This window comes from Monodon monoceros, unplaced genomic scaffold (genome assembly GCF_005190385.1).
Source record: "Monodon monoceros isolate NGI ecotype Baffin Bay Population unplaced genomic scaffold, NGI_Narwhal_1 Super_Scaffold_3, whole genome shotgun sequence".
Taxonomy (NCBI): Eukaryota; Metazoa; Chordata; class Mammalia; order Artiodactyla; family Monodontidae; genus Monodon; species Monodon monoceros.
Genome location: NW_021703780.1, coordinates 98,692,419 through 98,704,980, shown reverse-complemented (window position 1 = coordinate 98,704,980; position 12,562 = coordinate 98,692,419). Strand labels below are relative to the sequence as shown.

Genomic DNA, 12,562 nt, shown 5'->3' with positions numbered 1-12,562 from the left:
ATTCATTGAATCCTCCCAGCAACTCAGTGAATTGGGCACTGATGAGGCTTAGGGAGGTTAAACATGGCCATTAAGTGGTCGAGCCAGGGTTTGAACCCAGGCAGTCCCACCCGAGAGTGAGCTCTAATCGCTTCACTCTGCTGCTTCTCAGAAAGGAAATAAAAGAAGAGCACGGACAACAAAAGCAAAGCCTCTTTTGCCCTTGCAACCTGAGACCCAACCCCGCACGTCAGTGCACTGAGGGAACCCGACTGGGCCTCTGTTTTCATGTCTGTAAAGTGGGATCAAGCATAGGCAGAGGCATCTTCAGAAGCGATGGGCGTTGGTCCAGATTTGCCCCGTGACCTTGAGCCAGGCTCTCCGCCTCTCTGGAGGTTTGGTGTCTATGAGCTCTCTCCCCAGTGTCACCCATGGCTCTGCTCCGAGGAATCCAGCCCTTGCCTGGCTTGAGGCAGAGCCCCCGGATGCCTGGTGGAGTCTGATGCTGGGCAGACTTCATGGCAGCATCAGGGCCCAAGGATGCCCACCTTCCCCAGCCCCAGGTTGAGTGGAGCCTTGCCTGGCAGGCTGGGCTGTTGGGGCCAAATCCCAACAGCACTGGAATATCCCTGAGCAATTTGAGCAAGACGGTGACAAGATCAGATTGGATTTGAGAGGGTCCCTCTGGCCGCTGGGTGAGCAGATCAGAGGGCAGTCGGGGGGAATGGGAGCCAATAAGAAGCAAGTGTTACAGACATCCAGGCAAGAGGTGGCTTGGACCACAAGGCTGTCATAGAGATGCCAGTGGAGTCGGGGAAGATTTGAAGGTGAATTTGGGAGAGGTTTAATGTTCAAGCAGCAGCTGGCTGTGCGGAAGATGCTCGGGTTTCCAGCTTGCTGCCTGGGAGGATGGAGACACCCTTTACCTGGCGGGAGGCTTGGCTGGGAATCCTTTCCGCCTTCACAGCACGTTCTAGGAAAGGCCTGCCGTATACTTGCTTTTCCTTGATAAGGAGGAGGAATGGTCCCGGGGCACAGTTAACTGCTCCCTGCCTCACCATTCCTGGCCATCCTTCACATGCCTAATGGGCTCCTGCTGGGGCCTAATGTGGCCATTCCTCGTGGAGGGAGAGCAGGGCTCGGCCCCCTGTCTGAGGACTTGCACAGCTCTGGAGGGAGGGGGGCTGTAGCTCAGTGAGACCGTCCACGCCATCCCTTTCTCGAGCACGGTTCTGAGCTCCCTCAGCAGTTGCAGCGTCCCGACCTCTGGGCCAGGGGACGGCTCCTCAGAGGGCGGAACTGGCGGCCCCAGCAGGAGGGGAGGCTCTCGCGTGCCTTTGTACGCCTCCGTGGTATATGGCTTGTTGCAGAGTACTTGTTTGCTCTCGTAGTTTGAAAGAAAAGAACAAAGTAAATCTTGAAAAAGAGGAAGAAAGAGGAGTGGCCAGAAGGGTGTGCAGTTGGATGGCAGAGCGGGTTGTGGCGCAGCTTGGATCAGGGCTGTGCCTCTGCAGACAAGTGCACAGCTCCAAGCCCTCACCACTCTCACATACACACACACACACACACACACACACTCGCACTCTCTCACACACACACTCACACACACTCACACACACACACACACTCACACACACGCAACAAGAGCCCAGGCAGGAACAGGCTGCTGATCTTTCTAGCCTCTTCGCCAGTGTGTGGACCAGGGGACGCCCGTCCTGCTCCAGGCAGACCCTTGTTTCCTGGGCTCCAGGTGTTCTGGAGAGAGGTGTCCATGGTCTGGCTCCTATCATAGTCAGGAAGGAGCTCCAAGAAGGGCCTCTACTTGCACTGCAGCCCAAGGCTCAGTTTCTCCTCTCCTGATGTACCCACCCCGGCCATGCTTCCCCCTGCCCGAACCAGACCTGAGGCAAGGGCCCTGCACCTGCCGGCCAAAGGCCTGGGCTAGAGTTGGCAGGGCCACTCCAGAGGATGGAGGCTCCCTCCTTGCCGCCCCTCCTCCGTCTGTCCATCCATCCATCCATCATTCCCAGAGGGCAGGAATCAGTATTCGATAAGAATTTAATAAGATGCCTGAATTTTTAGCATGAAGAGAAGTTTTGTGAGAAGTTGTCTGGGACCACATTGCCAAAGGCAGGAGGGAGCCATGGAAGGTTCTTGAGTAGGAAGGGGATGTGGCCCAATTTCTGTTGTAGAACAATCACTGCTGTGTGGAGAGGGAGGCTGGGAGCAAGGAGCAGAGCAAGGAGGCTGTTGTGATGGGGCCAGAGCATCCTCTGTGAGGAAGGTTTAGAAGGCAGAGAAAGGAGGGTTCCTGTGCTCCAGGTCGGCTTATGTCCCATGCCAGGTTCTTTACTGCCTCGGTGCCTTTACACATGCTGCTTCCGGCCTGGAACACTTCCCCTCCTATCGCAAGGCTCCTTCTCCTCCTTCTGGTCTCAGCCTCAGAGGTGCCTTCCCTGACCTATCTCAACAGCCCCCCTCCTGTTACTCTCTATAAGAGCACATCCTTCTCCTTCACATGTCACCATGTATGATCATATATTAGCTTTTCCCTTTTTGAGGACAGGGACCATATCTGCTTTATTCACCGGTGTTTTACCCACTGCCTAGCTGTGTGCCGGGCATAAAGCGGGCAATCAATGAATACTTATTGAATGAATGCATTATTTAATCAGTTAATGACATTGGCTACATAATAGTCATAGTTATGTAGATATGAGATTATCACACCTCAATAAGCTTTCTACATATTGATCCTCACGGCATCTGCCAAGAAAATGAGCATAGGAATCATTATTCCAGAGTAGCCTAGGTGGAAACTGATATCCTGAGCTGTGTCTTGTCCATGATCTGGCTGGCAGCAGGGCTCGGGCGAGGGGCTCGAATGCACATCCCAGACTCTGTCTGCCACATCATTGCATCCCTTCTTCAGGCCCAGAGGACACGACCACCTTGAAGACTGACCCTGCTGCCCAACCAGGCCAGTCCAGACTGCCACACTGATCAGAATGAACATCTCTTGCCCTCATAGTAATTATTTGTACCTTCCTTCAGCATCACAGCCTACCTCGTGTCTAAGGGAGACAAGTCTGTCTTGAACAGCATGTGTAAAGGTACTGAGGCAGCAAAGAGCTTGGAATGTTCAAGGAACTAGTAGGAGAACAGACTGGCTGGAGTGAGGGCAGGAAGGAGGTTCTTATTCACTTCTGGGTCCTCATGGAAGCACAGAGCACTCATTAACGGCTCATGGCATTAGTAGGGCCCCTGGCCTGTTCGCTTTCCCTTTGTTGGACAGGGAGCTCTAACCTTCTCTCTCCTCTGCTCTGACCCCAGCGCCTACACAGAGCCCTATAAGGTCTGTCCCATCTCGGCAGTGGCCCCCAAGGAGGACCTCACATCGGATGAAGAGCGGGGAAGCTCGGAGGAGGAGGACAGTGCTCCAAGAGACCCCAGCCTCACCCACAAGGTAGGGTGCCCCACCCCAGGCCGGGGGCCGGTGGGAGGTGGGCGTCAGAGATGTGAAGGTGGAGAGAGGGTCCACTCCTTCCCTTCTCCGTGCGGAGGGAGCTGTTTTCAAACAGCTGACGCCAAGGTGGATGCAGAGGCTGAGTCACAGGGCGGCTGGGGCTGCGGCCTGAAGGCACGTGGCAGACACGGGGGCGCTGATGCTGCGGGGGTGACTGCTGACATCCTCCTGGGTCCCAGGAAGCCTGGGGATGAAGCGGAATAGAGCCTCCTGATTTGAATCCAAACAGGGCTGGATTCCAATGACCTTGGTCCCCTGGGCAGCCTCAGTTACCTCATCTGTGACGTGGGAATTGTGAGGGTAAGATGAGTTAAAAGGGTTATGAGCAAGTTTCGTGAAGTGAAAACTTCAGAATGAGAGCTGGTGCCCCCGTTCCCTGCAGTGATGCTGAGGGGGCGGGGCTCAGAGAAGGGCTGTTACTTCTCTGGAGGCAGATGGTGAGTTGGGGCCCAAGTCACAGTGGAGGCCCGGACCTTCGCACTGGGTGTCGGGCATTGGGTGTGACGTGGTTACCTCTGCTCGGCCGATCTCGTCCTTCCCTACCCCTTCCAGGAGGCATGGGCTGTCTTCCGTGTTTCCCGTTTGCAGAAACTGTCCGAGCGGAAGAACTTGCCCAGTGCCACATGGCTGTTACTAGTGTCACCCAGGAGACAACACAAGGTGCTGGGGGCCAGGAATTCAGACCAGGGGGACACCCCAGCTGCACGGAAGGTTGAGGCCAGCCTGACATTCTCCCCCTCCCCCATCTCGCGGGCCCGCTCCCGTCTGCCATCTGCCAGGGAGGGGCCGGGGCAGTAGAGGAAGTGCCCTTGGGCCCCTGTTCCTGGCTGTCTCCCACTCTGGGCATCTTCCCCTCCCAGCTTAGGTGAGGCGGGCCCCTCTGATTACAGACTCTTCCTGTGGGAGCACTTGGTACAGGTGCCTGGCCCCTACCAAGCATTTTATAAATGGGCGTGTCTTTGATTTCGTTTCGTACACTCGATTTCTTTTAAAAATTCACTCTCCTGTCTGCCCATGTACCCAGTGCTGTGGGAGCGGTGAAGGGGGCTTTCCCACCGGCTCGTCTGCACCCACTTCCCCTTCCCTCTCTAGATGGCGAGCCGTCTGCTGGGCACTCCCAGCTTCCTCATCTGCTCTTTCACTCCTTACAAACACTCTGAAGCCGGTACCGTTGTCTTGTTTTGCAGTCGAGGACACAGAGGTTCAGAGAGGTTAAGTAACTTGCCCAAGGCCACACTGCTAGTGGTTGAAGGGGTTGGACTTGAAAACGGGTCTGACTCCAAACCCAGTCTTGTTTGTTTTTCCGCTGCAGTCCTGGTAGCCTCCTCTTATCTCTCCACTTCTTCCCCTCACCCAAGAAGAAGCTATTGGCTCCTGGAGTGGGGAGAGGGTGACAAGGGAGGCAAGCTTTGAGTGAGTGGTGCCCATTTAGAGATGATTTTGGCTTCTCTGGGCATCCCTGGGGTCATGGAGCCTGGGAGCAGAAAGACATAGCTGTCATCGGGGATTTGGTCCCTTCTCTGAAGCTGGGAGCTGGGGCTGGATCCCAGGCCCAGAAGAGTTGAAGAGCTGAGAGGGCAGTGGGGCCCATGTACACCTTTCTGTACCTCGTGATGATTTCCGACTGGTCACTGATTTCTCTGTTAAACCTTCCTCTGGGACCACCTGCATCTCCGCCTCCAGCTGTGTTACCACTGGCTGGTCACGTCCCATCCTGAGAAGGACGGTCCTGTCATCCTGAGAGCACAGAGGGAGAAGTGTGGGTCCAGACTCCCCACGGCAGGTCAGTGCAGTCTCGGGAGCCCAGCCTCTTCAGCTGCCGAGCGGACTGACTGCCACCCCCCACCCCCCGCCGTGCTCTCTTCCTCCTTATGAGGCCTTCATGATGTAGCAGAGGTAAAATGGCCTTTAGTAATCAGGTTCTCTTTGCCCGAGGCGTGCTGTGCTAGATGGTCCTCATAATGTATGAAGTCATCACGGGGGAGGGTTACGTGCCCTGGGACACTCATTCCTGGTCCTTGTGCCCTTATGGACGTAACCGGCATGCAGTTTGGTGTGTATCCTTCTAGAACTTTTTCCCTGTATTCACCTACGTATATCATCATTATGCGTGGGAAATGGATGGTATTGTTTGTGGAGTTGTGATTTTTTTTTTTTCCGTAAACCACATCAAACTATAAGAAACGGGGGTGGAGGGGTAACTCGGCTGGTAGTATCTTAGAGATCTTCCCACATCCGTACAGGGAGCTCTAACTTAATATTTTCCTGCCCTATAGTATTCCAGTGTCTGGATGTGCTGTCATTTACTTTGCCCTCCCCCTGCTGAGGGACATTTACAATGTCTCTTTTTTCTGCTCAGTGGACAGCACTGCAGGGCACCTGTTCATATCCCTCCTTACACACACGTTTTTGCCGAGGGGATCCGAGAGCACTTGCAGTTTCAATCAGTCTTCATACCTGCTGCTAAATCCCCTGCCCCCAGTCTGTTACAGACACTCCCTGGCAGCCCTCAGGGTGGAAAGGCTCCCAGATCGCTGGGAGCTTTCCGGACTGAGCAATCTTTCCTGGCTCCTTTCTGCTGCAGACGGTTTGGTGGGGCAGGGGTGGGGAGGAGGGGCATTTGCTTCTTATTCTTTTGCCTTCCATTCTCTGTGAAAATGCTGTTTCTCAAAAGGCAGACCTCGCCTCCGTCTTGTCCTGGGGGAAGTGGGACCCAGATTACCATCTCGAACCGTCTCAAAGGGGCAGACCTGGACCAAGTGTGCGTGATCATAGAATTGCCTCCCCGGGGCCTTGGGAGGCGTGTTTGGGGGTGTAGTGGTGAGCCCCACCCTTCTTACAGTGTGATATGGTTTATGTAACAATAAATAAAAAGTGCTGAGCCCCACCCTTCCCAGATGTTTTGGGGTGACCGAGTCAGGAGGGGAGAGGATTTTGGAGCAGGACAGGATGCTGGGCCCAGCTGGTCCACCCACCTGTCTGACCGCTCTCTCTCCCACTTGCAGACGTACAAAGGGTGTGGGTTGAAGGAAAGAGGGGGCAAAAAAGGAGAATCAAGAGGGACCTAAAAATAGATCTAGCAATGAAAGGAGACATTCAAAGGCGGGCTGGCGAGTTGCCCCTCCCTGACAATGCGCCCGGTTTTCAGGCTGATGGCGACTTTTCAGGCGAGATACCAGCTCCCCTGAGACCAGCCCAGGAGTTGGCAGCCCCTCCCGGCTACCTCCTCCCTGGCCGGGCTCCCGCTGTCACCATGGACGTTGTTTCCTGGCCGGGTCCACCCCTGAGCCCAGCCCTGTCCCCTGGAGCAGACCCATCCTGCCTTCACGCCCTCCCTGGTCCCCGCCCACTCAGGACATCCCCTCCCTGGCTGCACCCAAGGTCCTGGCGGCCTGGCCCAGGCCTCCTTGCTGACCTCATGACCCTAGCCTTGCACCTGTGGCCTTGCCTGACCATCTGCCTGGGTTAAAGGATCTGCGTGGGGAATTCCCTGGCGGTCCACTGGTTAGGACTCTGTGCTTTCACTGCCGAGGGTGAAAGTTCAGTCCCTGGTCAGGGAACTGAGATTCCACCAGCTGCGTGGCACAGCCAAAAACCAAACCAAACCAAAAACAAGGATCCACTTGAACCCTGGTCATTTCCACTGGGCGAGTCTCCAGCCTGTGTTAAATGTCACACTATGCCTTCTCCGTGCTGGAGACCCTGAACCCCCGTTCCAGCTGCGCGTTGGCTCCACTGCAGACACGCGCTCCTCCGGGCCCCGGGGAGGCCATTCCAAACCTGCTGCAGCTTCCTCTCCTGCAGCCTGTTCTCCTTCCCAGAAAACACTCTCCTGTCGATGTGAACTCCCCGCCATCTGCACCTCTTCTCTCTGTGTCCTCACCCAGTTTCACCCGTCCCTCCTCTTCTTCAACAGAATTTTATTTATTTACTGAGTACTTACTGAGCACCTACTATGTGCCAGGCACCCTTCTAAGGGCTGAAGATACAGCAGCCACAAGTCAAAAGACTCTACTAGAGTCTACATTCTAGAAGGGGATGAACAATCATCCAGAAAACTCCCAAGGTGGGTTTAGGTGGTGAAAGTGCTATAAACAACGAACAAACAAAGCAGACCAAGGTGGCGGAGGACAGAGCACTGGGGGTGAGGAGAGGGAGGAAACTTAGACAGGGAGGCTGGAGAAGGCTGGGGTTTTTTTTTTTCCATTTTTAAAAATTTTGTGAAAATACACATAACATAAAATCTTCCATCTTGACCTTTTTTTTTTTTTTTTTTTGGCGATACGGAGCCCTCTCACTGTTGTGGCCTCTTCCATTGCGGAGCCAGGCTCCAGACACGCAGGCTCAGCAGCCATGGCTCATGGGCCCAGCCGCTCCGCGGCATGTGGGATCTTCCCGGACCGGGGAATGAACCTGTGTCCCCTGCATTGGCAGGCGGACTCTCAACCACTGCGCCACCAGGGAAGCCCCATCTTGACCATTTTTAAGTATGTGACCTTAAGAACATTCAGTGGCCTTAAGAACATTCACATTGGGACTTCCCTGGTAGTGCAGTGGCTAAGAATCTGCCTGCCAATGCAGGGGATGTGGGTTCGATCCCTGGTCCGGGAAGATCTCACATGCCATGGAGCAACTAAGCCCATGTCCCACAACTACTGAGCCTGCGTGCCACAACTGCTGAAGCCCTTGCGCCTAGAGCCCGTGCTCCACAACAAGAGAAGCCACCGCAATGAGAAGCCCGCGCGCTACAAAGGAGAGTAGCCCCTGCTCGCCGCAACTAGAGAAAGCCCGTGCGCAGCAACGAAGACCCAACAGATCCAAATAAATAAATAAATAGAAAAAAATGAGGAAGAGAGAGAACAGTAAACTTACATTAAAAAAAAGAAAAACAAAACGTTCACCTTATTGTGCAACCATCCTCACCACCCATCTCCAGAACTTTTTCATCTTCCCAAACTGAAGCTCCAGTGTCCCTTAGACAGCAACTCCCCACCACAGTCCTCCTGGCACCCACCACTCTGCTCTCTGCTTCTGTGATTTTGACTACTGTCATGCGTGGAATCGTACAGTATTTGTCTTTTTGTGTCTGGCTTATTTCACTTAGCAGCACGTCCTCAAGGTTCATCCATGTTGTTCCAGGTGTCAGGATTTCCTTCCTTTTTAAAGCTGAATAATATTCCATTATGTGTACGTATCACGTGTTGTTTGTCAGTTCATCCATCGATGGATGCTTGGGTTGCCTCCACTTTTCCACTGTTATGAATCAGGCTGCTGTGAACATGGGTGTACAGATATCTCTTTAAGACATTGCTTTCAATTCTTTTGTCTATGTACCCAGTAGTAGAATTGCTAGATCACATAGTCAGTCTATTTTTAATTTGGGGGGGAACTGCCATACTATTTTACAGCTGCCCCATTTGACTTTCCCTCCAGAGATGCAGGCGGGTTCCAGTTTCCCAGAGAAGGCCTTTGTGATAAGGAGGCACCCTTCGAGCAGGGAGCTGAACGTTGTGAGGGAGGAGGAAACGGGAAGGTCTAGGGACAGAGCATTCCGGGCCAGGAGCAGCAGCGCAGAGGCAGGGCGGGAGGTGGGAATGAGCCTATACAGCCGAGGTCAGCGTTGGGGCAGCAGAGAAGGGGGTGGGCTGGACGGGTTCTGCAGGACTTGGCTCCGCCCACAGACATGTTCCTCCCTGCTGTCCTGCCCCCCTTGCTGCAGTCATTTGCCCTGCACACTGTCCACCTCAGATCCCAAGCCCCCGCTCTGGTGGTCTCCCTTCCCGGGGAGCTGCCTCGGCTTCTCTGGCTCTGTTCTCTCCTTGTTCTCTCCCTACTCCCCTGACCATCCTCTCTGCCCACGCCTCCATGTGAGGCGTTGACGTCCCAGGGCCTGGGTTCCTCCAGCCCCGCTGTCCTCCTGTGTCCTCTGCTTAGGCAGCCCCTTCCGGGCCAGCGGCCAGCCCTTCTCAGGTGTGTTCCCAGAGCCGACCTTCTGCCCCACCCCTCCCTGCGACCCTGCACTCCATCTACGAACTGCTTTTTGGGGCCCTTCTTGGAAGCCCTGCAGACACCTCAAACTCAACAGATCCCAAGCTGAACTCGCCATTTTCCCATGCCCCCCACAACCCGCCCGCCTGCTTCTCCACTTGAGTTTGCTATTCTGGCGGTTGGCACCAGATTTGAAAGATTTTAAATCCCTGGCATTTCATCTTCTGTTGCCATGTTTTAATTATGGATCAAATGAAATTCAGCCTCGAAGGCTACAGAACGAGTCAGTCTGTTCTGTAAACCCACCCCAGGGCCTTTGCACTTGCACTTGCTTCCACTCTAGATGTTCTTCCTGCCCTTTGCACTGCTGGCTGCAGGTCTCAGATGAGATGTCACCTCCTCAAAGAGGCCTCCCCTGCTCACCCTGCTCATTCCTCTCATTTCCTTCCTCATGCTTATCCCAAGCTGTGATTGTGTTTTTTATTTTTCTGCTTACTTGCATATTCTTTGCCTTCCCCTTTCAGAGTAGCTCCAGGAAGGCAGAGACCATGATTGTCCTATTCACAGTTACGTCCCTGCTGCCTGGCACATAAAATAGTATTGAGTAAATATCCTCCAAAAAACGAATAAGTAAGTGAATGCATTAGACTCAGTTCCTGCGTTTAAGTAAGGAAAACAAACTTCGATGAACAACAGTTTAATAAACAAAAACACTCATTTGGTCCTGTACAATTTACAGTGCACAGCGAGGGACGGAGTGGGGAACCAAGCCTGCCTGTCACCAGCCCCACAGCAGCCATGCAGAGGGCACAGCAGTTCAGCAGAGTAACGCAGAGACATTTTCAGGCAGTGCTGAGTGGAGGAGGACGAGGGTGCAGACTCTCAGAACCCAAAGGGGAAGGGAGAGAACAGGAGCTCAGAGGTCCGGGAGGCATCCTGGGTACCCGCCTGTCTCACACCCCTTTTTCAGGGCCCTGGAGGGCTTGAGGCTGTCAGGAGCCAAGAAGCTGGGGATGGGGGCCGTTGGGATACCCTGGTCCCGTGAGAGCTTATTCTGTGGCTGGTTTTCCTCTCCGCCAAGTCTCAGATGTGCCCCCCCCTTTTTAAAAAAATTAATTAATTAATTTATTTTTGGCTGTGTTGGGTCTTCATTTCTGTGCGAGGGCTTTCTCTAGTTGCGGCAAGCGGGGGCCACTCTTCATCACGGTGCGCGGGCCTCCCACTATCGCGGCCTCTCTTGTTGCAGTGCACAGGCTCCAGACGCGCAGGCTTCAGTAATTGTGGCGCACGGGCCTAGTTGCTCCGCGGCATATGGAATCTTTCCGGACCAGGGCTCAAACCCGTGTCCCCTGCACCGGCAGGCAGATTCTCAACCACTGCGCCACCAGGGAAGCCCTCAAACGTGCCCCTTTGACCCGTTTAGAATTCGGGCCACAGGGTCACACTCGCCCTCACTTTCTCCTTCCCAGCTTCGTGATAGTCGCTCTCTGTGCCTGGTCTACAGCCCTGCTGCTGGGAGTTGGACATGTGGACCAGCAGCACCCCAGGCCCCCCTACATTTGTCCAATCAGGACTGCATGTTTACAAGATCCCCCCGCGGTGGCTCATATGCTCACTCAGGTTTGAACTCTGGTCTGTGTGTCAGCCGTCCAGTCTGTATGGAGCACCCACAGTGCCCCCAGCTCTCTGGGGTGCCTGACCGTGGGGACTTACTGTCAGGCTGGAGACTGAGAAAGCTTCTTATGTGATAATCTCTAAACTTTACATTTTATACACTTTTATGAGGGTTACGTCTGACAGATTTTTACAAGACAAAGGCTGCTCGTGAGATGGAACAATTATGGGGCAGCCATGGCGGCCTCAGCTTTGTGACCTAATCCCTGAGCAGTGTGACTATCCCAAGTCTTAAAAGTCAGGACAATCAGGGAGGTTTCCACGAGGAGGTGAGGCATAAGTGCTCTGTGAAGGAGAGTAGGATGCGGCTAAGTAGAAAGGAGAGAGAGGGTACATGGGAGGCCAAAGCAGGCAGCACGAAGGCATGCAGCCGAGTCACTGACTGGCTTCTTGACTTGTGGCTGGTCCTTTCCCGAACTGAAGTGAGATGCTGAGGACAGGAAGGCTGTGTCTCGTACGAGCCGTGTGCTGGCCTGTTCAGTGAGAGCTGGCCCGGTCACAGTTACCACCACACTCAGGCTCCTTTAAGCTGAGAGAGCTGACAGAGGCATTTAGAGTTCACTTCATTTTATTTTTTTATTGTGGTAAGAACACTTAACATGAAATCTACCCTCTCAATGTCCATCGAGGGATGGATGGATAAACAAAGTGTGGTCTCCACATACAATGGAATGTTATTCAGCCTTTAAAAGGAAGGAAATCCTGTCACGTGGTACAACATGGACAAACCTGGAGGACATGGTGCTCAGTGAAGCAAGGGAGTCACAGAAAGCCAAATACTGCCTCATGCCACTTACAGGAGAGATCTAAGACAGTCAGAGTCATAGAAGCAGAGAGTAGCATGGTGGTTGCCAGGGGCCGGGGGCAGAGGGAATTGGGTGTGGAGTCTGTGATGCACGAGATCCCTTCGTCTCACGTGAGGGAAGACTGCAGCTCCTGGAGAGGCCACTGCTCGCTCGTGGCTGTTTGGCACGTTGGCGGCAGAGTCAGGAGTAGGCGCCAGGTCTCCTGATGCCTCATGCGGGGTGTTCCAAGATAGCGTGCTGTCCTCTATTACAAACTGCATCCGGAACCAAAGATTCTTTGCAACTGAAAGTTTTCTAGAGTATCTGGGCCAAACCCAGACTCACACCAGCCTGTGCTCAGGAACTAGAATAAGGCTGGATGTCAGCAGGAAGCGAAGCCTACCACTTGGTCCTGGGGGAGGAGGGGAGGAGGGGCTGTGTTTGGTCCCTCCTTCTTCCCCCCTTGTCCTGCAGGTGTTGCCTCTCCTTTGCCCTCCTCATCCCTCCTCTGCCACCTGTGGGAACAGAGGCAACAGCTGGGATGAAAGATGAGCCGTCTCTCCCTGAGCGCCTGTCTGAATTTTCGAATGGCCGCTGAAGGCTGTGCTGG

The 12,562-nt window shown here is 54.1% G+C and overlaps 1 protein-coding gene across 8 annotated transcripts in view; it reads left to right on the top strand.

Moving 5' to 3' along the window:
- The window catches only part of FGD5 (FYVE, RhoGEF and PH domain containing 5), a 122,172-nt gene that overhangs the window by 53,105 nt on the left and 56,505 nt on the right, over positions 1–12,562 (top strand). For all 8 annotated transcript variants that reach the window (XR_003796583.1, XM_029241995.1, XM_029241994.1 and 5 more), the window contains exon 3: positions 3,313–3,445. Coding sequence is in view for 7 of the 8 variants with exons in the window: in XM_029241995.1 (XP_029097828.1) it covers positions 3,313–3,445 (133 nt within the window). In the remaining variant the exon portion in view is untranslated. The remainder of the gene's footprint in view (positions 1–3,312; positions 3,446–12,562) is intronic.